The 26,872-nt window shown below is 55.5% G+C and overlaps 1 protein-coding gene across 1 annotated transcript in view; it reads right to left on the bottom strand.

The window, feature by feature from the left end:
• Window positions 1–1,376: 1,376 nt before the first annotated feature.
• PKNOX2 (PBX/knotted 1 homeobox 2) overlaps window positions 1,377–26,872 on the bottom strand; it is a 73,031-nt gene continuing 47,535 nt past the window's right edge. Inside the window, exons 5-10 of the mRNA XM_036276546.1 lie at window positions 20,969–21,098; window positions 20,485–20,582; window positions 19,603–19,722; window positions 5,553–5,629; window positions 4,515–4,693; window positions 1,377–3,594 (exon numbers count right to left, since the gene is read on the bottom strand). Of these exons, the coding sequence (XP_036132439.1) occupies window positions 3,368–3,594; window positions 4,515–4,693; window positions 5,553–5,629; window positions 19,603–19,722; window positions 20,485–20,582; window positions 20,969–21,098 (831 nt within the window). The 3' untranslated portion in view covers window positions 1,377–3,367. The remainder of the gene's footprint in view (window positions 3,595–4,514; window positions 4,694–5,552; window positions 5,630–19,602; window positions 19,723–20,484; window positions 20,583–20,968; window positions 21,099–26,872) is intronic.

The following is a 26,872-nucleotide window of genomic DNA, read 5'->3' on the forward strand; positions in this document are numbered from 1 at the left end:
TATGGAACACAGGTATAATTGGATATTACTTGCAAAAAGGGCAAATACATTTGGTGAACAGGTTAAACAAAGTTAAACAGATTTCTTTTCAGAGCCTTTACTATAGTAATGTGCCTTTTGAAACTCCACCAGCAAAATATAGTAACAGTTCATCCCAGACTAATTCGGCCAAGGAATTTTTTTTTTTTTTTTTTGATGGCTTGTCTTTTTTTATCCTCACCCGAGGATATTTTTACATTTTTTGTACAGATAGAATGGGAGGGAGAGAGAGGAAGGGAGAGAGAGTGAGAAACATCGACGTGAAGGGATACATCGAGTGGCTGCCACCCGCACGACCAACCAGGGCCGGGGACAAACTGCAACCGAAGTACGTGCCCTTAGCGGGAACCGAACCCGGGTCTCTCCGGACCGCAGGCCGACGCTCTAACCACTGAGCCAAACTGGCCAGGGCTGATGGCTTGTCTTTTAAGTGTGTTCTCTGGAAAACACTCCTTTGAAAGTTGCCATCTTGTGGCTCTGGGAAGTGAGGTTCTAGGGTATCATCTTTTTTAAGCTTTTGAGACTTTCTCCACTGGCTGGAGGCAGGTCTGTGCTGTTTGCAGAACTCCAGGTGTGATGGGGGGGGGGGCAGTGACAGCAGTGACCTGCCATCAGAGCTGCTGGAGGCCATCTGCCCATGTAACCAGCGCTGTCCCCGTCTTCAGCCTGGCTCTAGGATGTCCGTGGGTGGGTGGCCACTCTGCAGCTTCTGCAGATATGAATAAGGGATTCCTCCTCCTGCTCCTAACTCGATACCAGATAAGGACACCTCTAGGCTGAAGGTAACAAGCAAGCCTGCCTCTCACTTATTTGGGGAGACAAGAGAGAAGCTGCCCCTAAATTTCTTCTCACCCCAGGGAGTATAGTGCTGAACCCTGGGGATCAAAGGGCAGCTCCCCCCTTCTGGACACAGATTCAGGATTGAAAGGGGCAGGACTTCCTCGGGTAGGGCAAAGGCGGGCACGTGAGGGCTGGGGGCAGCGGTGGCAGCAGCTTCTCTGCCCACACCCTCGGAGCCGCGATGGAGCCGGGGAAGCATGGCCCTTTAGGGAGTGGGGTGTGGTGGAAGGGGATGGCCAAGGCTGAGCTCTCACTGCTGGGGGGACTCGGGAGAGGGCAAGGCAGAGCCTCCGGTTCCTCCCCTGCCCTGTCTTAGAGCCGAGGGCACACACTCCGCTGTCTTCCTCCCAGGAGGGAAACCGAGGTCACCAGAGAGCCCCCTGCCCGTCTCCTTCCTGCTGGTAGTCAGTTCAACAAAGGGTGCGCCAGGGCCTCCAGATTCTCTCTGGTCCACAGTCCCACTCACCACGGAAAAAGAGAACCAGGCAGCAGAGTTTCGGTAGGTAATAAGATTTACTGGAAACTTGTCAGCCACATTCAGTACTGGTTTGGTGGATACATCAGAAGGAGGTTGCATAACATTAGCAGGCGGAGGGGCTGGAGGAGGGTGGCGGCCCGTGTGCCGAGTGCCTGTGCTGGGTGGGATGCCTGTCCCGAGTGGTGAGTGGGTGTGTGTGCGTGTGTGCATGCGTGTGTGCGTGTGCGTGTGTGTAAACAAGAAAAACGAACCAGAAAAGGAAATGTATTTTACCCCACTGCACGTTGCCAAAAAAGCTAGACTTTCTTCTACCTGTGGCATCAAAAGGGAGTAAAAAATGATCGAATCACCGAGATTATAAATAAGGTTATTTGTTTCTCAAAAATCCCTATTAAAACATTAAATATCAGCTCTTTTGGGGGAGAAATACATTCATTTTAGGGAGGCCTCCGGAAAGCGACCATCCTTTTTGCTCCACCCCAACCAGGTGGGGGAGGGGAAGTCCCCAGAGGGCCCTGAGGGTCCCCTCAGGTTGAGCCCGGTGGCCACTCACACCCTGACACGGAGGGAGATGGTCAATGCACAATTTACAAATGAAACTGCAAGTCCGTTAAATTAAATTGAATGGAAACACGTGTGGTCGGTCCTGTCTTCACAGACATTTGGGGGGAGGGCAGGAGGGGGTGCCAATCATGGGGACCAGAAGTTGGGGTGGGAGGGTGTGTGTCAGGGCAGATGGTGGGAAGCCTCCTCCTGCGGGAGCCCCAGTTCCTCCAGTGCTGTGTGTAGTGGTGGGTGCAGGTTGGCGAGGCGGGTGGGCTGAGGCACCGCTGGGCTCTCGGCGCCATTTCTCTGACCCTCCCCCACACTTTGGAAATTGATGGGAGGAGGTATGTAGCACCTTCTCCAACCCCTGGCTTCCCACTGGGCTGGATGCTTCTCTCCAATGTTTCTTCCGCCTTCTCTGAAGGATAAAATGAAGAATTGAGGATGGAGGCCGATGAAGCCCGCCTGGAGCAGAGGGTCAGCGTGGGGGCCTGGCGGGTGGACCGATTCCAAGCTAACCTGGCTCCACCCTCTCTGATGGTCTGTGGAGGGCGTGGAACATATGAAGAGCTCCATCCGAGGGCTGGGGCATCTGGGATAAGACACCACTGTCCTGTTGTTACAGGCGCTGAGTTCTGTGGACACCTAGGAACAGTGGTCATTCCCAAAGTCACCTGGATATGTCTCCTAGCCCAGGTCACCACCTCCTTGGGTCCTGCAGCCAACCCTCTCAATCTCCGACGATTTGAGCCCACCAGCTTACCGTTTGTTTCCAGGAGAGAGAAAGAGAGAGGGAGAGAGAAGTCGGCTCTGGTGGCTCCATCCCTCTCCCAAGTCCGTGGATGCCTGAGCCCCGAGATGGGGCCTCGGGGGATGAGCGGGGGCCCCGTGGAATCCAGGTCTCACTCTGAGCTGCAGGATGCGCCGTTCAGGTCCCCCCTCCTCCATCCACTAGCTATATGTTTGGACTCCCTCCTGCCCTTCAATGTCTCTCAGAGGAGCTGAGGACCTGTAGGGGTGGAAGCCAACGCCCTTTGTGTCTGCCTTGTCTCCTAACTCTGTCCCCTGGCAAAGGCTCTCTCTGCGAGCATCACTGATCTGCCTCACAGTGCAGGGCTTGTGAACAGCTCAAGTCCTTCCTTCAGTCAGGGGGCCTTTGGAGACCATCTGTCCTCGGGGATCTGAGGAATCCCCATCTCGCTCCTGCCTTTCCGTACAGTTGCTGGACCGGCCCCACCCAGCAGAGTTCTCCACAGTTCGGGGAAGTAGGGCTGGGGTACCATAGAAGCTTGGTGGTTGGGAAGGAGCAGGTATCTCCTCTGCATTTTTTCAAGCTACTGATTTTGGGAAACTAGGGCCCAACTTCCTCGGTGCTGCCTGCCCATGTCCCCTTCCCCCCCACCCTGAAACCCTCCTGACGACGCTCCTCTCCTGCTTGGTGATCAGTGCCATCTGGGCTGCCAACTACTCCAGGGAGTCACTGTGTTCCAAGCCCAGGTCACTGACGTTCGTCGTCTGAAGCTCGTCAGCCTCCTCCTCCAGTTCCTCTTCCTCTTCCTCTTCCATCTCGTCCTCATCCTCCTCTTCTGTCCCATCCAGTGAGTCGTCATGCCCGGCCATCATAGCCTGCTGCATGGCCATGGTGGCACTGTCTGAGGACAGGGACTGCAGGTTGTCCAAGTTGATGGAGCCTACGTGAGAGAAGGGGGCGAGGGTCAGGCCCAGGAACCGCAGTGTGGGAGGGGTGCACGGGGAGGTGAGCTGGGCTCCTCCTCGTACGAAGCCTGTGCACGCACCTGTCAGCCACTCCCTGCCCCACCCCGAGGCACTCCTATCACCACTTACCAAGCATCCTCCACGTCGACGTGCTAAATGCTTTTGACTTTCTAACAATTCTGTAGGGTAGGAATTATCATCCCTTCTACAGAGAAGGAAACTGAGTCTTGGACAGCTGGTCATTAGCTCAAGGTGACACAGTCAGGCTCGAGAGAGTTGGAATTCTCTCCCTGGTTGATCTAGCTCAAAATCTGGTTTGTCCACTCTTTACCTCATATGACAATTGCCCATCACACAGGAACTGCCATGCGACCGTACAAATGCCCGCATACATGAAGGTCTATATACACTCATGGACACCTCCACTCCATCTCCCACACAGAGCTATCCTCATGTGCTGAGCTATAAAATGTCTGGCTCACTGAATTATTCATTATGCACCAGGCAACTGGCAGTTAAAAATGTGTGTATGAAGGGCGTGATGAGAAGCTGGGAAAACAAAGCTTGCCCTGGACTCCGTGTACAAGCCGGCTGGGAGTGGGAGGGGGGAGGGGGCTCTGTTGAGCAGTCATTGGCTCAGATGACCGCTGACTCCCACTGGTCTTTGTGCGATTGCTCTTGGCTTGTTAAAATACATGCAGAAACATCCTGTTCTTCCTGGCTTACCCACACCCTTTGATAGGGGTCAGGGAGGGAGGGTCACTGTGAAAGCAGCCCCTGCCTCTCAGGCGAGAAGCTGTCCAGCCCTGGAATCTTCGCACAGTTGTCCTGAAGGAGTTCCAGGGGCCACCCACTCACAGCCCCCAGCCTAGAGTATACTCCGCCCAGCTCTTACCGTCGGGGTTTGTCCCTGGGGTGCCACCCTGCTGCTGCAGCACCCCCGCAGCGATGGAGTTGGGCCAGAATCTTTGGGTGGGCCGGTGCTGCGACTTGATCTTCTTGGCTTTAGGGGCAGGGTCTGGGTTGCTGGCATCAAGCATGGGCTGCAGGATGCGCCTCCGGGCGTTGATGAACCTGCACAGGGTTGCAGGTGGAGGCCTGGTTAGCCACACCGGGTGGTGGTGGGGTGTGCGGGCACGGGCACGTGTGTGCACGTGTGTGCATGTGTGTGCATGTGTGTGCGTGCGAGCAGGGAGGGCTAAGCTGCTCCCAGACTCTCAGCGGCTGATCCTTGTACAGGACAGACTGGGGTCTGGTCTGGGGTGCGAAAGCCCAGCTGGGAAAAGACCCTGGGCATGGAGGAACTCGTGGAATCACTTGGTAACCACAAAGCAGCGTGGGACAAATGCATGATGGGAGAAATCGCTACTGGAGACCCGTCAGGATTGAACAGAGGAAGGAAGAGCCCCCTTAGTCAAAGGCACTAACCTCTGACTACTCTCCAGAGGGCTGAGGGCTCTGATCAGGGAGCCCAACCCTGGGTGTACTCCCATCCAGCCAAACCTCTTTCTCTGAGGTTTCTCTGCCAGCCCAGCCAGACAGAGAAGGGGAAACTCTGATTCCTTTGCAGTCAGAACGACCGACTCTTCCTTCTCCTTCCCACTCCTACCTTTTCAGTTCATGTCATAGTTGGGGGTAGACCAGGTGACCACTGGTGGCCCCTCTAGTCCTTGGATGCAGGCACTTATGTGTGTCTGCAGTGCAGGTGGGGCTGGATTTTCCATCCAGTGATGTGCCTGGCACAGTTTCCCAGCAGAGGGCGCTAAGCAGCTGCAAATGAAGTGACAGGGGCCCTGTGGATTCTGGCTTTCTGTGGCGGCAGGCTGTGACTGAGGCCGGACTGGGCATTCCGGTCTCTTCTCCATGCTGTGCATTCCCCTGCCAGGCAAGCGGCCCCACATCTGAGAGCCTTCGAGTGGATGCACTAACTCACCAGTTATTGACTTGCAAGAGGGTGAGGTTTGTCTGGGCCGCAATCTGCCTCTTCTCATCCTCCGTGGGGTAGGGGTGCTGAAATGAGAGGTGAAGGCCTAATGAGGGGCGGACACATGGTGCCCGGTCCCCTTAGGGACCATGCTCACGTCACAGGCCCTATCCTAGATGAGACAGCCCCAGTGGTTTGGAAACCCAAACTGGGGAAAGTGCAATGTTTATGCCCCAAAAGTATGGGCCTCCGGCTCGGAGCGTGGTTGCCCCATGCCTTTGGCTCCACAGTCAGGGGCCAATGAAATAAACTGATATTTACTGTACATCTGCTGTGCGCCCAGATTTGTGCCAGGCATCCCAAGAAATAGGGGGTAAATAGGATGATAACTGCTACTGGTAGAAGACTAGAACCCGTGCCGTGTGGTCGTGTGCTTGCTTTCACTCAGTGAAGCAGATCACGGGAGCCGAGTAAGACAGGCCAGGGCTCTACAGATGGAGACTGAATGGCGTCTCCGGTGTTCCTGGTGCCGTGGCACCGGTTGGGACCCAGTTCTCCTGATCTGAGTCTAGTCCCATCACTTCCCGGTGCCACTTGACAAGATCAAGTCAGTGGCTTGTTGGGGTGAGTGAGGCAGGTGTCTGCCACCGTCCCCAGAGCACTTCAGTCCACTCACTGATGACCTGTGTGCGTCTCAGACACTGTGGCAGAGACCGTGTCTTCCGCGTGCAAACGGCACACCAGCGACTGCCGAGAGAAAGGCGGACACAAAGCGACAGGTGCCACGGTTTGGGTAATGAGCACCACAGAAGTTGAGAAGGCTGAACAGGTCACATTAAACAATGGGAAAATTTTGAGGGGCAGTGGGAAGGGGTCCCTCCAGCTTCCCCGGGGGGAGAGCCACATAACTGGGTCCATGTGACTTTTCAGGCCTCCGCGCAGCACCTGGCACCCAGTGGGCACGCAGTAAAGCGCAATGAATGGGTCAGAGCCCTGGAAGCCAGAGGGGACTTGGGGGCTCCTAGGGCAGAGGGCTCGGCTGTCCAGCACCCTCAGGCCAGGATAATTCCCTAAGGTCGAGGTGGTGTCGCTTTCTATAGTCCCAAAGGTCGGGACTCAGATTCCGGCTCTACCCTGACTAGCTGTGCCATCTCAGGCACCTCACTTACAGAGTCATCTAATGACTAAATGAACTTACACTTGTGAAGTGCTCAATAAGAGGTGGTTCTTCATGTCATTATTATTGGACGATGTCAGCAAGGAGCTTAAAACTCTCTGAGGAACGCATTTGAGATCAGCAGCCTTGGGAGTACCCTCATTATCGGTGACAAAGGAAGAGAGCTGCTCGGCTGGCCTCCGCACCCCTGGCTGAAGTAATCAGAGTCCTGTGTTGTTTAATTCACACCTCTGACCCTGACTGCCATGCCTGGGCAGCAGGACTTGCGATTCATGCAGTATGAAGATTATAACAAGAGGGAAGCACACCAGTGTCAAGGAGCCGGCTCGTCCTGCCTGGGAGAAGCAGGGGAGGCTGGGAGGAGGGACTGCAGGCCCCGGCAGGCAGAGGAGCAGGGGCTCTGTGCATCTGCCACCTCCGGGGGAAGGGACGGCGCCCGCTCCCTGCTGCCTGCTCCATGGAGCTCCCATCTCCCCCACCAAGGAGCCACGCTGCCTTCCTGCCCATGGCCAGCCGGTCTGAGAACACAGCAAAACGTTTTAGCTTTCTTGGGCCCCACTGGGCCCTCTCATGCTCCAAGCCTTTGCACATGCTGTTCCTTTGCTTGATCCCCCCACCCCCCATCCCTGCAGGAGTGAAGACCTGTCACAGATCGAATCCTCTGTGAGGCCTTCTTCCCCAACTCTTGGGGGCAAAGTTACTCTCCACTGCACGGGAGTAATTGCCCTTAGCCCACTATATGATAAGAGATGTCTCCCTGCTATCCTGGGAGTTGATCCCAGGCGGGGACCAGTCTTGTTAGATATTGTATCTCCAGTGTCCAGACCAGTAACAGGCAGAGTGGTTGCTCTATGTCCGTGTATTGAACAGATGACTGAACCAATCAACCGTCCCCCAAAAGATGGCCGACTTATTTCCTTAGCAGAGCAAAGCTGGTCTGGCCAGCCTGTGGCTCACCGGCCTACAAACACAGGGAAGCTGCCGCCGCCCGGGTGTCCGCTGGCGAGAGATACCTGGCTGTGTAGAGCGCACAGCTCGGAGGGGAGGGCTCCGGGCCAGTGCTTCTCAACTCCCTGATGCCGCGACCCCGTGGTACAGCTCCTCGTGTTGTGGTGACCCCCAACCATAACATTATTTTCGTTGCTACTTCATAACTGTAATTTTGCTACTGGTATGTCTTAGGCGACCCCCATGAAAGGGTCGTTCGACCCCAAAGGGGTCGCGGCCCACAGGTTGAGAACCGGTGCTCTAGGTGACAGGGAGAATCCTCTGTTAAAAGGCAGTGTAAGTCCACCTGGCGGTAAGAGGCGGGTGGGCTGGCCTGGTCGGGGAGGACTCAGAGATGGGCCTTCAGAGACTCTGAAGAATGACCAAGCCATCCTAGCGAAGGAGCCCTGCACGGGGGCTTATATTTAAACCAGTCAGATGCAAATCTCTTCCACTATAAAGACCCCCAGAAAAGGAAACCTTTCAGCCTCCCATGGAAGGATAATGTTTGCTGTCTCTAAGGAGGCTTCTGGTGTGGGCTTCCATGTGAGCGGATGTCATACATCCAAAGATTAGCACGCTCCCACTAAATGGAGAGGGACAAGAGGAGCATCACGGAAGCTGGCTGGTGGTTCTCTGTGGATAAGGATGTGCAGGTCCCACACCCCTCCCTCCAGGAAGCAGACCTCAGGAGGCACGTGTTGGAGGCCGTGGGGTGGGGAGCAGCAGTCGGGCCAGCGTGGGGGACAGGTGTGTTGGCCAGAACATTCCTGGCGCCGCGTCGGAGTGCTCATGGGCGCGGTCCAGCTTCTACACGCCTCAGACCAGATGATTCTTGAGGACACAATCAAAATAGCCTGGCCCCTGAACAGACCTTGATTTGGTCAATGCTACTTTTAGCACAATTGGAATGACTCGGGCCAAGGACAGGACGAGGAATCCAGTGAGACCGTGGGAAGCCACCGAGCCACGGTGGCTGCTCGCTCACGCCTATCTGGGGGGCGCGGGAGGGAAAGGCGCGGGCAGCGACTCTCTGGAAGTAGATCGTTCCTCCTTGGAAAAGGGGTGCAGACGGGCCATGTACTTACAGACCCCTCTCAGGGCCAGCAGGGAGCCTCCCGTGACCAGGCCGCGTTGCCAGCGGCTCAGAGGATGACCTCTGGAGAGATCAAGTCCTGTGCCCACTGCTCAGCAGCTGTGTGACCTTGGCGATGGGTTGTTTTGTGCCTTCCATCCTCAGTTTCCTCGGCTCAAACTGAAAACTACAAAGGAGTGCCCATCCCCGGGCCTTTGGGGCCAGTTCAATGAGAGCTGCAGGTAAAGCCTGCTCCAGGGCTCACTCTGCACAGCGCGGTGACACCCCCAGACAGCAGCACGTCGCTGAACATTCAGTGTCCAGAGAAGGGTTTACACAGTGCAGGCGCCTGATGGCACCAGAGTTGCCACCAGGAAGTCCTCAGAAATCGAACCCGAACTGTTCCCCACCCCTCTCTGCCCTTTACAGCCCCTTAAGGCAGGTCTCATCGGGAGGCATCTTTCAGTTTGAAGAATGGGTTCCGCCCAGGGTCCGGGGTCTGAAGGAAGCTTGGCCAGCTGGTTTATAGGTCACTGGCCATTTCTGTCACAGAAGGTCCACCATGAGATTGTCCTCCCACCTCCAGTAAGCATGAGGCCGGCCAGGTTACCAAGGGACACAACACATGGGAAGGAGCAGCCCGCCGATGTCATGGGCCCTGTGCTGGAACCTTTGCCCACTGCCCGCTGTGCCCAGCGCCACACAGGGGTCAGCCACACCCTCCTCACTCCCGACTGACTGTGGGTGCCAGGCCTGCTATGGGCGAGTTCTGTGGGCTTGGCACGGCTCTGGAGGGTCGGAGGCCCACCAGAGGGAGGCAGCAGGATGCCGAGGGCCCCAAACAAGCCACGTCATCACCAATGGCAGGGTGCACCCTGATTTCAGAGATGCGAACACGGAGGAAACACGCCTTTTAGAACAGAGAAGCACAGTCGTCACCCAAGGAAGTCCTCTTTCCGGGGCTGGGTGCCCTTGCTCAGTGTCCACTCTTTCATCTGCTCCCTTCGCTCCCCTGCCCCTTACAACCGTGCACACAGGAGGCACAGAGAACTGAAACGCACAGCCGCATCACGGACACCCGTGCCACCCACCCCGGTCCACATACAGGGTACCGTCAGCACCCGGGAGCCCCCTTCCGGCCCTCCCAGCCACTGCCCCCAAAGACAGCCTGGTTTTTATGGTAATTACGTTCTTGCTTTTCTTTATTGTTTTAGTATTCATGGTACATCCTTAGATATTATGGCTTGGATTTTGGATTCTGTATACATGAAGGATACAGCGTATAGCATTTCACTCCACGGCGTAGCTGGGAGATCTGTTTATGGTACTTTTTGCGTACCTGTAGCTGTTCATTTTCACTGCTGTCTAGTTTCCCCCCTGTAAAAATTTACTGTTTTCCCCTTCTTCACCTTCCTGCAATCTCAAAGCGATTCTCCCTCCCTCTGGGTTCTGTCTCGCTCCGTCCTTCACGCTGCAGCAAAACGGTGTCTTCTTAACCTGCCCCCAGCCCCTCCAGCTCATTCTGATGCCCCTCCTGTGGGCTCAGAGTGCTCACCCTGCCCAGGGTTCCCTGGGGGCCTTTAGGAGTCGGGCACACTGCGCAGCTCTCCGGAGGAGTCTTGGAGGAGGCAGAGCTGAGCACGTGGGCGCCAGGGCCAGCCTGCCAGCCTGGTCTCTCACCAGCTTAAGACCCTCGGCTCTTTACTGTTTCCTCTTCCGTAAAAGGGGGAAAGGAGTCCACCTAGCTCAAGGCTGTAATAAAGATGAAGTGAGTTAATATTTGGAAGGTGCTTAGAGCGGTGAATGCCACACTCTGCGAGTGTTTGTTAACTAAATAAATAACAAAGGAAATAAACCTGCTGTTCGGTGCACGTGGCTCCATCCCTGCAAAACCACAGGTAGTTTTCCTGACAGATGCCAGGAGGCCCAGCTGTCCTCTGCACAGGAACGGACGCGCTCCTTTCTGCAACTGGCCCCCTTGCTGGTCGCTGGGACTGCTTCAGCCCTTGTGCGCATGTGACGGGGGTGTTTTCTCCTCGTCTCAGGCTTCCTGGGGCTGCTGTGTGGTGGGAAATCTCCCCTGGCCATTTGTTTGGGTGGCATCTCTGAGCAGCAGGCTCCCATGGAGAGTTCTGGGGCTCAGTGCAAACCACGGGTCTCCCCTCTCCTCTCAGCTCAGCTCCATCCGACCCTGCAGCCGACTGGCCTTTTGTCCCAGGCCTGGTGTGTGATGGAGGCCCCCGGTCTTGCCTCCTTCCCTGGGTCTCACCGCTGTGAAAGCAGCCAGTGTGGCATGTATGCTGGAACGGCGGCCGCCTAGGCCATGCTTCTGAACCCTCCCTCCTTCCTGGGGAGTCTGAGGGCAGCTTTGGGGTTGTGCTCTCCCTGCATCCCGACATGGCCCAGGCAGAAATCCATCCAAGACCTAACTTCTCTCTAGCACAGAAAGATGAATGTAGCCAGGAACACAGCTGGCCTCACTTCTAGCCTCCAGGTGTGCCTTTCAACAGAGCTCCATAGGTACAGGTGCCTGAGCCCATGGCGAGGTGCCACGGGGTCCCTCGGGCTGTGAGGGGACAAGACGAGGTCGTGCTCACAACTGGGAGAGTGGGTCAGTCCCTGCGGTCAGAAGGAATTGCAGGCCAGGCAGGGGCACTGACGATCTGTCAGGAGTAATTAGAACCAAATGATTCCTTCTCCTCTTCCCTGCCATTCCTAAATCCTAGCCGCCCTTGCAAGCCCAGCCCACAACCCAACTCCTCCACCAAACCCTGTCGACTAATGTCTCCATACAGCACAGAGCCCTGGGGGCCCCCGAAGCCAGCCTCTCCCCTCTGCCCCGGCTGGAGTACTTCACACCAGAACTCAGCAATGCACTGGAAATACGTTGCAGGTGTGTCGTCCTGAGCCCCAGGGGTGGCGTGGTGGAGTCTGGGGCAACGAGAGTCCCTGGCTGATGCCCAGTTGCAAGCAGCTTCGCTGGTTTGCTATCACTTTCTGAAGGCTAACTTCGAATACCACCGAGGACTGAATTCACAGAGTACTCCTCTGTGAGTACTGGACATGGATTCTCATCGAATCGTCCAGGCAGCTATGAACGAGGAATCATTATTCCCATTTTACGCGTGAGAAAACTGAGCCCAGGGGGTTAGAAAGTGGCCCCCAGTTATGCAAGTGGTAAGTGGCAGAGTCCGATTCCCACCCAGTACCTTTAACCACATTCACGTCCTCTCTGCTTTTTAACATATGCTCAGTCGACTCCGCCACGGGTAGGCCTTATTATCTCCACTTTATGAAGATGAAATTAACATCAGAGAAATTAACTGACCCATTCAAGGTCATATAGCAAATAAAAAGTGGATCTGGGTTCAATCTCAGGTCTGTCTGCCTCCAAAGCCCTATACTATGTGCTGCCCTAAAGCAACAGATCTCTTCTACAGACCAATAACCCTGGCACCTTGACCCTTCATCATATGACATGCTTCCTGTTAGAGTCATCTGAGCAGACGTTTCCCCATCCTGGCTGCCCTTCTCTGGGTACAACTTGTCAAAGGACCTTTTGAAACCTGATGCTCAGTCCTGGACACACTATTCTGGACGGTCTGGTCAGCACAGATGGTCCAGCTCCTCTCACCTCTCTTGAGTCTTCTGTTCTCGAACCGTTGGGTCTGTGTGTTTGTATAACTGCACTTGATTACATCATGGGTTGACCACTCAAGGTTTATGTGTAGAATTCATTCCCCTAATTAACTGATCAGCCCCTCGAGTGCTGAAATCCTGTCCCATACCTGGAACTTAGGTGTCAGTGGGTAGATACGTTATTTGGAACTTACGTCACATTTTCCCATAGGAACAAGTTATTTAAAAGCAGCTGTTTTCCAGGCTGGCCTCAAAGGCCCATTTAGTTCAAGACCGGTGTCTGGCAGAGGAGCCCACAGGATTCGGGAAGGGCGGACGAGAGGTCTTCTCCTTTCAGGGGGCAGACTAGACTGGGGACTCTCAGATGGGTAAGCACAGACTCGGCTGCCCCCCGCCCCCGTTTCCACGGCCCTGTTGACACATCCCAGCACCTCTCCTCACAGGGCCAACTTTTCCTGCAGTCAGCCTTCTGAACGTGAGGCCTCTGGCTTCTGGAACGTCAGGGTCTAATCCCCCGAAACTGTTTGTGACGATGTAGAGAACGCTTTCATCAGATTCTCAGAAGGCCGAGGAGAGGTTAAGAATTACTAGGAACCACTCCGGTGGCACCCCACGCTGGCGTGCCTTCTCAAACGCTGTGTTAAGAAAGGTCCTAATCTTCACCTTCTGCCCCTAACGAGTACCAGTCCTCTTCCCGTGAAGCTGATCTTGGCTGGAGGGAGCCGAAAAGCAGGCTTTGGACTAATTCACACTACGCTGTGCATGAATGATGGCCTCGCGGACTCTCCCCGGTCTCTGTTTTTGATGAGGATTGGATGACTTTAAATAGGTCTCTGATCACAGACATTTTAGATAACCTGACAAAGTTAAAGGAAAAAGTAGCAGACAAGATATTCTGGAACAAGAACGTTTACATCTCCCTAAGACATTTTCTTGCTTTCCAAGGTTTTCTTTTTCCTTCACAGATTCTCCTGAAGTGTCAAGATCTAGCTCAGCATTTTCCAAGGAGGGGCGGAGGACAGTGGATCCCGGGGGCAGACTTGGGGCATCTGCAGCGATAGCTGTGTCAGTATCTGGACAAAGTGCTTTCATGCCGTCATCTTACTCTGTCTTCACAACAATGCCATGAGCTGGAGACTGTGATCCCATTTGACAGCACAGGAGACTGAGGCCCAGGTCCCTGGTGAGGTGGGGGGGAGGTGAAACCCAAATCCAGATCCTGCCTCCAGGCACCAGGGCCTTTCCACCGACTGCACTTTCTTGTAAGAGACCTTGCTGTTCCTAAGTCAGCTGCACTGACGGATGTGGTACGTGGGCAGAGACGAACCTGCAACTTCCTTAGGACTTAATGCGACGCTGGCGTGACAGGAGGCGTGGCCAGGAGGCGTGGCCAGGGCGTGGCTAGGAGGCGTGGCATGTGAGGACTGTCCGCTGAGCGAATGAAGGCATCTTCAAGGTGCAGAGGCAGCTGGCTGGACTTCTCCCCCTCGTGCCTCCGTGCCCGGGGCCCACGTGCAGGGTACCCCCTGTCTCCCGAAGGGGCGAGCTCAGCATGTGGGTGCTGTGGCCAGGAGAGCTGGGAACCTGTCGGAATCTCTAAGACACGGATGGGCTCAGAACCCTGCCGAGCACACGAATGTCCACAGCAGCCTTACTCAAAAGCCGGAAAGTAGAAACAACCCACTCACTGTCTGTCGGTGGGGGTGGATCAGGAACACGCGGCCTGTCCATACTGGGGCGTGTTGGTCAGCCACACATGGAATGAAGCACTGATACGCATGACAAGATGAGTGAGCCGTGAAAACATTATGCTAAGTGATAGAAGCCGCCACAAACGATCGCAGGTTACACAATTCCGTTCACGGAAATATCCGAAATAGGCTGACGGGTAGGGATTTCTCTCGGGGATGATGGAAGTGTTCTGGAATTAGACAGTGGGGATGATTACACAACTCTGTGACTATACTACCCATCTCTGGATTGCACAGTTTAGAAGTGTGAATTTTATGGCACGTGAATTATATTTCAATAAAAGAGTCATACAGAGAAGACTCCCGGTGCTTTTTGTGCCGTTGGCAGGGCTCAGGAGACAGCTCACCCTAGAAGCCAGGGTGGGGGGCCGGCAGCAAGCCGAGTACGACTGCAGCCCTGGCTGGATGCGGACCAGGCTTGTGCGTGTGATGGACGGAGAAGGGGAAGAGGCTGTAAGGCAGCCTGCACTCTATCTGAAAACTGCCTCCCCCAGGCCCGGGCTCGGTGCCTCAGCTGAAGGCTGGGGTCCCCTTTGCTTGACCTACATGGGAACCCAGTTGCTGTGGTTTTCTGGGTCGTTGTGGAGGCAGTAAAGCCTAGTGGGTAAGAAAGTAGAGGCTGGAGTTACACAGACCTGGGTTCAAATCCTGCGGGGCCTTGGGCGTGTGTTCCCTTCTTTGCGTCTAGTTTTGTTATGTGTAAAATGTGGGTAATAGTAGCGCCCGCCTCCTACGGGTGCTGGTGGGTCACGAGATGATGCACGGAGATGCTAGCGCGAGCCTGGCGCACTGCGGTTAATGAGGGGCGGCTCCTTTGATGGGTGGGGGCCTACTGGGGCTTGCTTGCCTCGGTAGAGTTCTCTCCCCTCTTCCCACACAGAATATTCTGTAAAAGCTGCATGTGCTCGGGGGCCTGCAGCCCGGAGAACAGTCATGTTTTGGATGGAAATGAGCAGAATCACCTGGCAGGGCAGGGGGAGGCTGGGATCTGGAGCGGAGGGTTAGGGCAGGAGCTGGGGAGGAAGTGCAGCCGTCTCCCTCCACCCTCCGCGGAGATGGCCCTCTGCCAGCGTGTCTCAGCCGCTTTGGGTTTGCTGTGGAACCGTTGCTTCCAGCAGGAGTTTAGCCGCTTCCAGCCAAATGCAATAGCAAGAAAATACCACTGGATTCTTCAGGGAGCCAGAAGCTAAGCAGCTAATGGATGAAACCATCCACTCTCACTGCAGCCTAACAGCAAAAAGGCTCAGGGTTTAGTCTCCATCCCAGGAGCACTCTGTCATCTGAATACATTTCTGTAGCTGCTGGTGCCACAGAACAGTGGCCATGACAGGAAGCCTCAGACACAGGACAGAAGTAAAGAATACTGGCTTCGGCCCAAGAGAAAGGAGACGACGGAAAACCAGCATTTACTCTAGAAGTTCTAAGACCCAATCTCGCTTCGCCAAGTCTGCAGACGGCAGGATGCTCCCACTTCTGTAAGCCATCGGAACTGCTGTCCGTGTTGTCCTGAATGCCGGAGGCCAACAGGCTACTTCGCAGGATGTTCATGAGCTCATCTGCCTATCGGGAAGCCAGCCGTGTTTGTATCAAACTGGTTTATGCCTGTTCTGTATGCTATTGGAATCATGTAATGCCATCAACCATTCTGCAAACCAATGAAATATGAGTGCCAAAAGAAAGAATTTATGGTTACTAAACAACAACAACAACAGAATCCCACAATAAAACCTAAGTGGAATGTTCTGGAAAGACTCGAGAGACTTGAGACTCAAATTCACTTAAAAATACCATACAGTAAGGTGCAGGAGGCCGATGTTAAGAGACTGGAATACACAATAAAAATCTCGGAAGGCAGCTAGACTACTTCCCAAATGTCAAAATTCTTATTCCATTTTAAATAAAGATGGAATTTATAGACGTTCGACTACAGGAGAGGTGTGTGCAAGTAAAACGACCAACTTCAATCAGAAAAAGACCTTAGCCTTATATCCAAAGATCAGCAAATAAATATAGGCATCTCTTTTAAACTAAAGGGTGTCTTTTTAATGGTTGTACCTTTCTTGAACCAGCTTTTCCAATGAACCGATCAATATATCTGCTGTCCCCACACACTGGATACGAGGACACCTGTATATTGATTTCTGCCCTTTTCTACCCTTGTTTCCTGAAACTGAAGGGCTACGATCTGCCGAACTCAGGGTCACTGCAGCTTACATCCCCCCAGAACTACAGTCTCGGGTTGTTCTCCGAAGCAACAGTGAAAACGAGAGACTCGGCGTGATCAGATGTGTTTGGGGAGAGCTCCAAGCCGTAACCCCTCTTTCAATTCACAATGCCCCCTAGTACACCGAGAATAAAGAAACAAGCTAGCATTGATAACCCAGATTTCCCCAAACCTTTCCTGGGAGCAGCACGCCAGCGTCCCCTGCACAGGACTCTGGGAGTCAGTGCCTGAGGGCCCACGGAGGAGGTGTAGTGTACGTTCTCTGTTCTCCGACAATTTATGTCAGAGACATGAGACATGCAGACCGGACGCACGCCTGTCCACACAGAACAGGTAAGTAGCGGTATTACTCAATATGTTCTCAGGTTCAAATGCTGGTGAAATCAGTGGGTGTTATAGATCAGAACACAGACCAGCCATCTGCCTCTAATGGACTTGCACACATTTTGGGCCTTAGACTCCAAAACTTGTTCTTGCTGCACTGATCTAGAAAGTCTAAAGAGAACTCACATTGCTTAAGTGTGACTACGTGTCAGGCATGGCCCGTTAATGTGTGCTATCTCATTTAATTTTCATAACCAGAGAAAAGGGTATTATCTCCCTTTTTCAAAGAGACACTCAGAGTGATGGCACAGCCAGTGGGAGGGCCTCGGTTCATGCCCCTCTGCTCGGCCTCAGAGCCCGTCTTCGTTCCACTGTCCTCCAAGGGCCTTTCTAGCCTCGTTCCTGAGCTGCTGTTGGGGTGTGTGCCCCGGGTCTGGGTGGGCCCGCCTCGGCCTCTGGAAGACAGCTGTGCCGTGCTGTGTCCCCAAGTCTGCACTTCTCCCTCTCCTCCAAAAGGTCTGAGTGCTGACTTGAAGGGCCCAGGGGCCGCTCCCTTGTCCTCTCTCGATGGCGGCTGCGAGGAAGGCGTTGACGGGGGAGGCCTTTGCCGGGGTGAAGCGCTTTATTAATAGCGCCGGGCTGTGGCCACACGGACCTGGAGAGGGGCCGGGGGGTGGGAGGCTGCGGGCAGAGAGTCTCACTCAGCTTTTCAACAGGTCGTCCCCGTGGTCCCAGGTCCCTTTTGGGGAGCCCATCTGGGTTCCTCCTGCCCGTGGGCTTTGTGCTCAGAGTACCCCTCTCTTCCACCCTGACCTTCCTCTGCCACCCCAAGTTTGGCTGGAAGTGGCTGTGAAGCAGAAACAAGAGTCCCCGAGCTAACGAGGGGGCTCCGCGGGAAGGGGCGGGAGGGTAGGACGTGACCTGAGGTCCGAGGGAAGGCACGGCCAGGAGGGACCCGAGGGTGGCCCTCCATTCCCAGGCTGGCGAACTGCACTGGAGGGGGCAAGGTGGCTGAGGAAAGGCCCAGAGTGGGCGACAGGAGTTGGTGAGGGTCCCGGCCTGGACACCTGGGCCCTGGGCAGGCGACCTGTCTTCCAGCTTCCCTCCTACACCTGCATTTTCTCCCCTCAGAAGTGAGTTTGTAGGTGTGTTCACACGAGTCTTCCCAATGCGTGGGGTGGGGGGCGAGGGAGGAAAGAAGGGGAACACGTGCGTCAGGCACCACGGTGGGCCAGGGTCTCGCAACGGTGTCATTGCTTCACCACCGTCTTCAGAAGAGGTAGGTGTGGCCGGGTGACAGAGTGAAGGTGAGGCCTAGATTGGAGCTCAGGTTTGGCTGCCTCAAAAGTCCATGAGCTTTCTACCACCGCCTCAGCCCTCTGGTCATACCTCCCACACCACCGTGCTGCAGACAGCCCCCGCGGCGTGGAAGCCAGGGCAGGCAGAGGGCCACCGGTGTCCCCGCTGCAAGCTGTAGCTCCTAAGTCAGGGCTCTCCCAAGGGGCCAGCGGCTGCACCTGGCCCCGTCCCTTGGCTCCATCGCTTGGCTCTGGGAGTCCCTCCAACCTCTTCTTCTACCTTAACCCTCAGCTTTCCAGCCCCTTCTCTCCAAATTAGGTCACTGTTTGTTCCCTGGGGTTGTTCTCAAAACGTGTTCCCTCAGCAAATGTCTAGTGGCCCCAAGTCCGTAGGGGGGCACGTGTGTGGAGATGCAGAGCTCTGGCCCCACAGTGAGCACCCCGGAGTTCTTCCTGTCCACTGAGTACACGGCCTTTGCAAGGCAGGGTCCCCAAGATCCCACATCTGAGAGCCACTGCCTAGGCCAGGCTCGTGGCGTTTGGAGGGCCTCCCGTTTCAAACGAGGGGCTGTGCATTGACCGACTGATGCATTAATTCCCATGATCTATTTGACTGAGAAAGAGCTTCCTTATTCCTGGCTCTTCCCACGCCCCACAGGCCTAGTTATGTCTATAGTTACAGCGCCAAGCTGGTGCTTGTCGTGTGTCTGTGTATCTATGTTCTGCCAGGTCAGACCAAGCTTCTTGACTGCTGGGAGTCCATGTGTGCTCACAGAATCTACCTCCGCACCCTGGACACTCACGTGCGCACACACACACAGCCCAGACAGTCACTGGCCTCTATGGTGATGGCGCTTGGATGGCGCTAAGGGACTGAAGTCGTTGAAGTGATCCCTGACAGTCGACTGAAGTCTGCTATTGCAATGACCTGCAAGCACAACACTCCCATCCTGTTGGGAGCACACGACGGGCACTTTACAGAGACCACATTTAAACCTAAGGCTTTCTCTCCATTTCACAAAAGCAGCCACGAGGCTTATGACAGCATCTGCTCCGAGCCGCAGAGCTGAACTGGACACTGAGGAAGCCAGGATTTCAGCCCGGCTGCCCCTCCGGAATGAATGGGCTCAACCCCGCTCCCTGTGCTGCGCCTCATCTGAGCGGAAGCGAAGGGACCCACACCTCTGCTTCCCCAGTACGGGACTCGGGACCAGAGGAGCGGAGAATGAACATTGTCTTCCTTAAGAGAAGGGCAGGGTGAGGGTGCTGCCTGCAGGAGGAGGGTTCTGGACCAGGAAGACCCCACAGAATCTCACTCTGTTCACCAAACAGTTGTGTTCTTGCCCAGTACTCGAGTCTCTCCGGAGTATGTCTGTCCCACACCCTCTGATGTGGCCCTTTATTGAGGCAGCAGCAGCTGGCCCTAGCGATGGTCTCCCAGCTTTAGGTCCCACAGGAGCCTCCCCTCTGACCTGGCCCTGGAGGTGGTATCCAATCAGAGGGCCTGTCTCTGAGGCCACGCCCTCAGCCTCTGGGGATGCCGCTGCGCTTGGCACCTCCACAGCCTGGTGCACACACACTCACCATGAGATGCTGGAAGAGCCAAGAACGCATGATATTGGTGGCGTGCTTGGGCAAGACTCCTCGTTTGTTCTTGGACTTCTTGTCCTCATTGTCCAGGAGGGAAGTGAGGTCAAGGTTAACCTTCAGGGCACGTGGAGAAAAAGTCAGCATCAGCAGCCTTGGAGGACCAGCAGCTAGACACCTGTTGCCATAGTGATGGCAGGCTTTTGGCAGCCAACCCCCTTCCCAACTCGTTCTAGAGCCCTGGGAGGTCACCTTTCCCCTCACCTCGTGCTGGCCCCTCCGAGAATGGAGAAGGAAAGAGGAGAGGGAGGAGAGAGCGGAGGTGGAGAAGAGGGTGAGAGAGGAGACAGAGGGACGGTGGACCATCACTAGTCAGCATTTCTGGAGGAGTTTCCAGCTGCTAGTGGCCTCCTGTTCACTAGCAAGGGAGCCCTCTCGGCAGCCCTGGGGGGTGGTAGGGCTGTGCGCACCTGCTCCAGGTCAGTCCCCCTTTTGGCGATGAGAGCTCTGAGGCTCAGAGAGGTTAGGTGACTTAGGCACAAGGACAGAGTAAGCGTCAGACCTCAGGCCTCTGACCCAGACCTCTCTCCCCGGGCCCTTCTGCAGGCGCTCTGCCTCCCTGAGCTCCAGTGGCTCCGAGTGGAGACCAGAAACAGAAGTGCAGGAGCCTTTGCTGTAACGGGGAGGCAGCAAAATCCCAGAGCTGATAGAACCTCTCCAACACCCAGCTTCTTATCTGGAAAGTGGGGTGATGTTACCTCTTAGGGGAACAATGAGGCGAGAGTGAGTTACTTGTGGACAGTGCCCAGCAGCTGGGAAGTGATCATGGTTGCCCTCCCCACGCCATGCAAACGTGCACACACTTGCACACACACTCACCTGTGTGTTCTGGATCTGGATGGCTCCCTGGGGGATTGCTTGGGTGACCACCTGACCCTGGGAGGTTACCATGGTAACTGGCTGGTATAGGGCTCCACCTGAGGAGACAACCAGTTTTTGGGTCCCCTGTCATGGGGCCGGCGGGAGTGAGGGTACTTGCCTGTAAACACTTTCTGCTCTGGAGACATTCAGCCCCTGTGGAAAGGGGTGGGATGGGGGGCACGTGTTGGGGGAAGGGAAAATAGCCTTGTCTGATCTCTGGGGGGCTCATGAGACTTTGACCCAAATTTGTTCCAAACCATACAATCAAGTCTGGGTGCTAGCTACCTGTAAACTTACAGGACACTTTAGTTAAGAAACTCAGCGGGGAGTCCCCTCCCATTTCCTAGGACATTTGTGCAGTGCCCTGCCCCTCACCCCTGGAATCCCCCTGGGGCCCACCTTTTCTCTTCCCAGGGGTGTCCCCACAGTCCCCTGCACCAACCTGACACCACTTGTGAGTTGACAGTTGTCATGGCGATGTTGCTCTGCTGGAGCGCTGAGGCTGGGACCACAATCCCCTGGGGGTTATTGGAGACTCCGGACATGGAATTGGGAGAATTCTGCAGGAGGTCCTGGCAGTGAGGGAGGCGTGGTTCACGACAATGTTGCTAGGAGCTTAGACGCCACAGCCCGAGCCTCCTCTCCCCTTCCCCTTTCCTGCCTTCCCTCGGCCCCCCTTCCTGCTCCCACCGAGCCCCAAATCCAAAAGGCAATTCTCATGGCTTCTGGAAAGGGTGAGTCAAAAGGCTCAATATTAAAAACCAACCAACCAACAACAGTCACCCATTTAGCCATCCCCTCGCCCTGTAAACCTGAGACCTAAACGACCCCATGAGCCCGAGGTCCCCATTGGCCTTGCTCTGGAATGTCCATTACTGATGTCCGGGTTCCAACCCCGGAGATGCTAATTTACTTGGTCAGGGGTATGGCCGGGCTTTGGGGTTTTAAAAGCTTCCAGGTGGTTCTTACGTGCAGGGGGCTGAGAATCACGCTTTCGGTCTCAGCACCGCCATCCTTGCCACTCAGCCGCTCCGTGCGCCACCCCTCCCCCCACCTCAGTCACAGCACTTCCTCCACCAAGTCCACACACAAAGCGGCTTCTGATGTTTTATCTTTGTCTCCTCAGCACCCAGCTCAGTGCCTGGCACCTAGCAGCTACTAAAAGACTTGCTAAATAATCATAAGAAACGGCCGCCTTGCCCCTTCATAGCCTGTCTTCTGAGGGCCTCTCTTATGAGCCTCAGCCAGACGCACATTCGTCAGGTCCTTCCTCTTCCTTGGTGCCCACGCAGACTCCAGTGCAAACAGAGTCCCTTCGCGCCCCCTTGCCAACCTGCCGGCCCATTTTCCCAGGGGACAATCTGTGCGTTCGTTTCTGCAGTAAGCAAAGCCGCTAGAAAGACCCCCTATTTCCCTGGCACCCTGCTCCCCTTACTGCCATTTAATAGCAGGGCAAGGAAGTGCTCGGCCTGGTGTTGAGGGGCTTTCCGCCAGAGAGGAAGGAGACAGGGCCGCAGGCACAAGGAGGGGCAGTGAGCCCTCCCTGCAGGGTGGTACTGCGTGCGAGAGGGTGGGGTCTCCAGGCCTTACTTGGAGGAGGTGAGACAGGCAGCCCCCCTGGGTCTCTCAGCTCCTCCGACCACAGCTCCTTGCCTGAAATCAGAGCTTGGGCAGATGCCCAGGGACCCCCAGCGGCTGACATTCCCATGCTCCAGGCTTGGATTCCTCAGGCATGTGCTGTAAGGACTTAGACAGGTACACTGGCAAGAAAAACAGGCCAAATGGGGGGAAAGAAGACCCCAGCTTCCTAGCTTTTGTTTTAGGACTGACAGAAGCTTGGGCCTTACCCTCCAGGGAAAGTCTAGAGTGTGGAGTCGGGAGACACGTGTTTGGAGGAAACCTTTAGCCAATGGCTGCACCTGCAGCAACAGACACAGGAAGAGTGTCAAAGGCGCAGGGACAGCCACCGGGGCCACCTCCCAGGCCCAGCGCCCTGGAAGTTACAGAGCCTCTCGGTGGTCGGCCCTGTGCACACAACTCACTGGGCTGCCCATCAGCCCCGGGCATCTCCTCCAGAGCAGCCCTGTTAGCCTCCTGGACGGTGCCCGCCCGGACCTAGAGGAGCAGCACCGGGACGGGAGTCGCCCCCCTCCCCCACCATGCCTGGCAGGCCTCTGGTCGGAGGCCTCCTTCTATTCTTGGCTCAGCTCTGCTCTGTGACCTTGGGGCAGGGAGCCCGCCCTGCCTTCCCCTTTCCGGGACTCCGAGCAGAGCTCTGGGCAGTCCCAGGCTAACACCGACCTGACTGCAGACGCCTAGGACCTGGAGAGGCCCTTAAAAGCCGGAGCCCAACTTCCTGAGGTGCACGTAAGGAGTCGAGGCTCAGAAACCCAGGTCCTGGTCCGAGGTCCCCAGCCGGTGGGCAGCCCAGGCTCCCCACAGCCGTCTTTCCTCCACACTCCCCTGTGCCGGGACGGGGGCTGCAAGGTGAACCCTCAGTCACGGGCTCAACAGCAGTACTGAAGGCAGGGTGAACAGCCCCCCGACCCAGAGGCACAGGGCAGCGTGGGCTCCAGGGGCTGGGAACCGGCAAGTCAGGGCCCTTCTGGGGGCCTCCGCCTCCTCGTTTACAGAACATGTGCGCCCAGTGCACACACCCCATAACCTCGAAACCCGTTTCGCCTGTGTGTCTGCTTCAGGGTTCAAGTCCCCTCGCCCAACCATTCTCACCGGAGGTGAGCAGTATGATGGCATCCGAAGCTGAAGCAACTTAGAAAGGACGTGTGATGGAGGAGGCTCCTCCGTGCGCGCACCCTAAGCCGCATGGCGTTAACTTTCCAGTGATCTTTCGCTTGGACTCATCCACGCCATGGCGTCCCCATTGGGAAGGCTATTGGGGGATTTCAAACATAAAAAGCTGTCCCAGGCCCCCCCTTGTAAACTATCCAACAAGGTTAGAAAGACACAAAGTCAGTAAAATAAATACAAGAGGTGTGCCTTGGGATTCAACCAACACGTTTTACTAGCGAGACACCAAAGGTGAGCTATCTCCATCAACAATATACTTCAGCTGGCTGGGTCTCGCCTGTGGCTGGCTTGCCGTCATGCCAGCTTACCCTGTCTGGGTAACAAGGGCGATGTATATACTGGACAGATCCTCTTCTTCCCAACCCTTTCCTCCTACTCTGGGCCTGCAGCCAAGTCCACATTCTATCAGCCAAGGGCTGGAATGGAGAACCTCGGGGGTAGAGACCCAGGGCCGGGCCAGGCTGCCACGTCTTACTGGGCAGAGAAAAGAAGCAAAATCTTGGCATCCCTGAAGTTTGGGGAAATGGGAATTCACCCCTTCCATCTGTAAGTATGAGCTGATCCACAAACCCGCCTGAGCACTGGGGTGTTTTTGAAGACACAGACTCGCGGGGACATCGGATCTGACCTCAGCGATCTGAACGCTTACTAACCGCTCTCAGGTGAGCTCAAAGATCAGATGGGTCTGGAAACTCTGTTTATCATACACATGGAATATCAGAGCACAGCCTTTCACCATGTCCTTTCGCTTTTACCTCACCACCCCCGTGCAGTCGGCAGCGCAGAGTCATTCCATTTGTCCGCAGAGGAATTGAGGTCCAGAGAATGGAAGTTACTTCTTAGCGTCTAGGAGCTGTGCCTCGAACCCAGGTCCTCTGGCTCTGAGTGTAGCACCGAAGCTCACACAGAAAGCCATGCTTCGGGGTCAGACAACCAGGCTGCCACGTAGGCACCCAATAAATCATTTCCTGCTTCCTCTGGCTAGAGTCACTCAGCTAGGGAGTGACACAGCCATGACTGACACCTGGCCCAGGAGGCTCTTGACTTAGCAGCAGAAGAGATTCATCTGGGCTGCAGGCCTAACCATGTGGTCAGTCCTTGCCACACGCCCCCCTCCATTCCTGCCTCTCTGCCTCCGAAGTTCCTGGGCCAAAGCTGCACCCCTGAAGTCGAAGCTGTAGCCCTGTCCAGCTCCATGACTTGACTTTGCGGCTATTTTGGGTTGAATCTGTCTCTCTGGAGACAACAACGCTCTGAGTCTCATGGCAGCTGTGGGAGCCCTTTGGGGAGAAACTGTTGGCTAAGCACACAGTTTCCTCCACAGCTGTCTCCTCCACAGCTTCCTTTTGGGGATCATCAGACTCCAAACCAGGCAGATGATGCTCTGTCCAGACCCAAACAGAGCAGTGTCTTCCCCAGCTCCTGGGCACCCACAACGAGGCGAGGAGCACATCTGGTAGAGTTTGTGACATTTTCCAGCATCCAGTCTCACATCTCTGCCACAAACCAGGGGCTGAAAGCTGGTTACCCAGCCCAAGGGCTCTTTGTCTTGTCTCACCAGGAACATGGCCCTGGTGTCCCCAGGCCCCTGGACACCTCTGGAAGCCCGGGGATCCTGCGCACTGTCCCGGCCTCTGCTCTCCATCAGGCTGGGGAGAGGGGGTCCTCTTACTCTCCAGTAGGATTTATTTTCTGGAAAGGGATGGGCCAAAAAGCTGAAGACTTTTCCTAGTTTTCCAGGAATGATGTCTCACAGGGCACAGACCAGGTGACGCCGGAGTCAGTGGAAGTCTGCCCTCTCCCCTCCTTGCCTGCTGTGTCCTGGAGACACAGAGAGGCCGACAGCCATCAGGAGGGGGCAGAGGAGCAGTAGGCTGAGAGCTGGCACCCCCTAAACTCCCTGGGGCCATCAGTCATTCTTGCTGGACCACAGTGGTCACTGGGTGAGTCTCGCTCCAAATCTCATTTTTAGAACAACAACAACAACAAAAAGATGACTTGTTCAAGACAAAGACCTTACTAAGAAAAAGTGACCGGCTCCGTGATTACCTCTGGAAGCTGGGGCGGGGGGGGGGGGGGGGCGTACACAGCGACCTGCCAGTGACTGTGACCTCTGACACTGGTCTGCAGGCAGCCCGGAGGCACGGTGCCCCATCCGCCAGCCCCGTTCTCCACAGTTAGTAGGGAAGGAGCTTCAGCTGCCTGGGGAGACTTCATTCCCACTAAAGGAAGACATTTCTGGACTGAACTGTTTTGGGAAGAAGAAACGAGGAGTGAAGGAAAAACGGATAGAACAGTTTTCCTTTGAAGTTGTTTTGGAATGCTGGAATTGTTGTCTTACCAGGATGCCTATGATACAGCGGAATAAACTGGACGACGGGCAAAGGTCCTTCCACCTGAAGATTTTAGAAGAACCAATGCCATTCCCTAAGGTTTATTGTGTGGGTAGGTGGGAAGTGAGTGCGTTGAGGGAAGGGGGGCCAGTGCAAAGCCAGGTGGGCCCCAGCTGTCTGCCATCCACACACCCGGCCACTAGGCGTCTCTGCTGATCCACCAGCTCAGATCCGCTCCCCAAAGCTTCCCCAGGCCTCCCAGGTCTCCCAGGAGGGTGGGTTCCTTCTCTGACTTGCCAGGGCTGGGGGTGCGCAGACAGTTCTGAGTGCCTCACGTCTGCTGTAAAGCTTGTCCTGAAGAGCCCCGGGCATGCCCACGGCCCAGGCTCTTACTCTAATGCTTCCCGAGGGCCGGATGTACTCCACGTATGGCACAATGTTTTTTCTTACGCATGCGTCTTATTTCCCTAGCTTGGTTGTAGGTTTCTTGTGGGAGGTTTTGGGGGGAGGTTGCAGGTGTTTTGAAGGAAAGAGGGATCTATCTTTGAATTACCCCAAACCGCCTAGCACAGTGTTGGGCACATGGTACATACTCAACTAACATGTGGTCTGCCTGGGCTTTGGCTTGAGATGGGTGAGTACATGCCTTGCGGGGGCGGTGTCCCCAGACACCTGTTCCTGGCAGCATCCCTTCATTCCGGCAGCGCCAGCGTCCTGTCTTAGGCTGGGAGAAGCTGAGTTCCCAAACTCAGGGAAGCCAATCACATGTAAAGAGCCACCTAATCCTGTCCTTACTCCACTGCTGTTGGGGGTTTCAGTCTCAAGGGAAAGGCACTCTGGCCCGTGGGGACATGGAGCAGCTGCAGCCCTTAAGGAACATTCCTTCACAGGAGGAGAGACCTGCTCAGGTTCCACTGGGCTGGCTGGAAGGGCCGCCTTCTTGGTCTGCTGGGCCCTGAGCTGGAGGGCTGGGGGCTGGGAACTGACCGGCAGGAGGGATAGCTTTAATGCCTAGGGTAGGATTTAGGCAGAGGACTCCCAGAACACAATTTCCTGTCGCTTTGGTCTGGGGGTGTCCCCTTTTTGTCTCAGTGGGGATCTTGAAGTAGGCCACCTTCTCCGACTCTCCCAGGAAGACTCGCTGGTCAGATCCTGAGGATGCTTGGCCACTGGGCAGAACTTTCGGGAACCTGGCTGAGGTAACT

The sequence above is a fragment of the Molossus molossus genome, unplaced genomic scaffold, assembly GCF_014108415.1.
Source record: "Molossus molossus isolate mMolMol1 unplaced genomic scaffold, mMolMol1.p scaffold_m16_p_22, whole genome shotgun sequence".
In the NCBI taxonomy this organism is placed as follows: domain Eukaryota; kingdom Metazoa; phylum Chordata; class Mammalia; order Chiroptera; family Molossidae; genus Molossus; species Molossus molossus.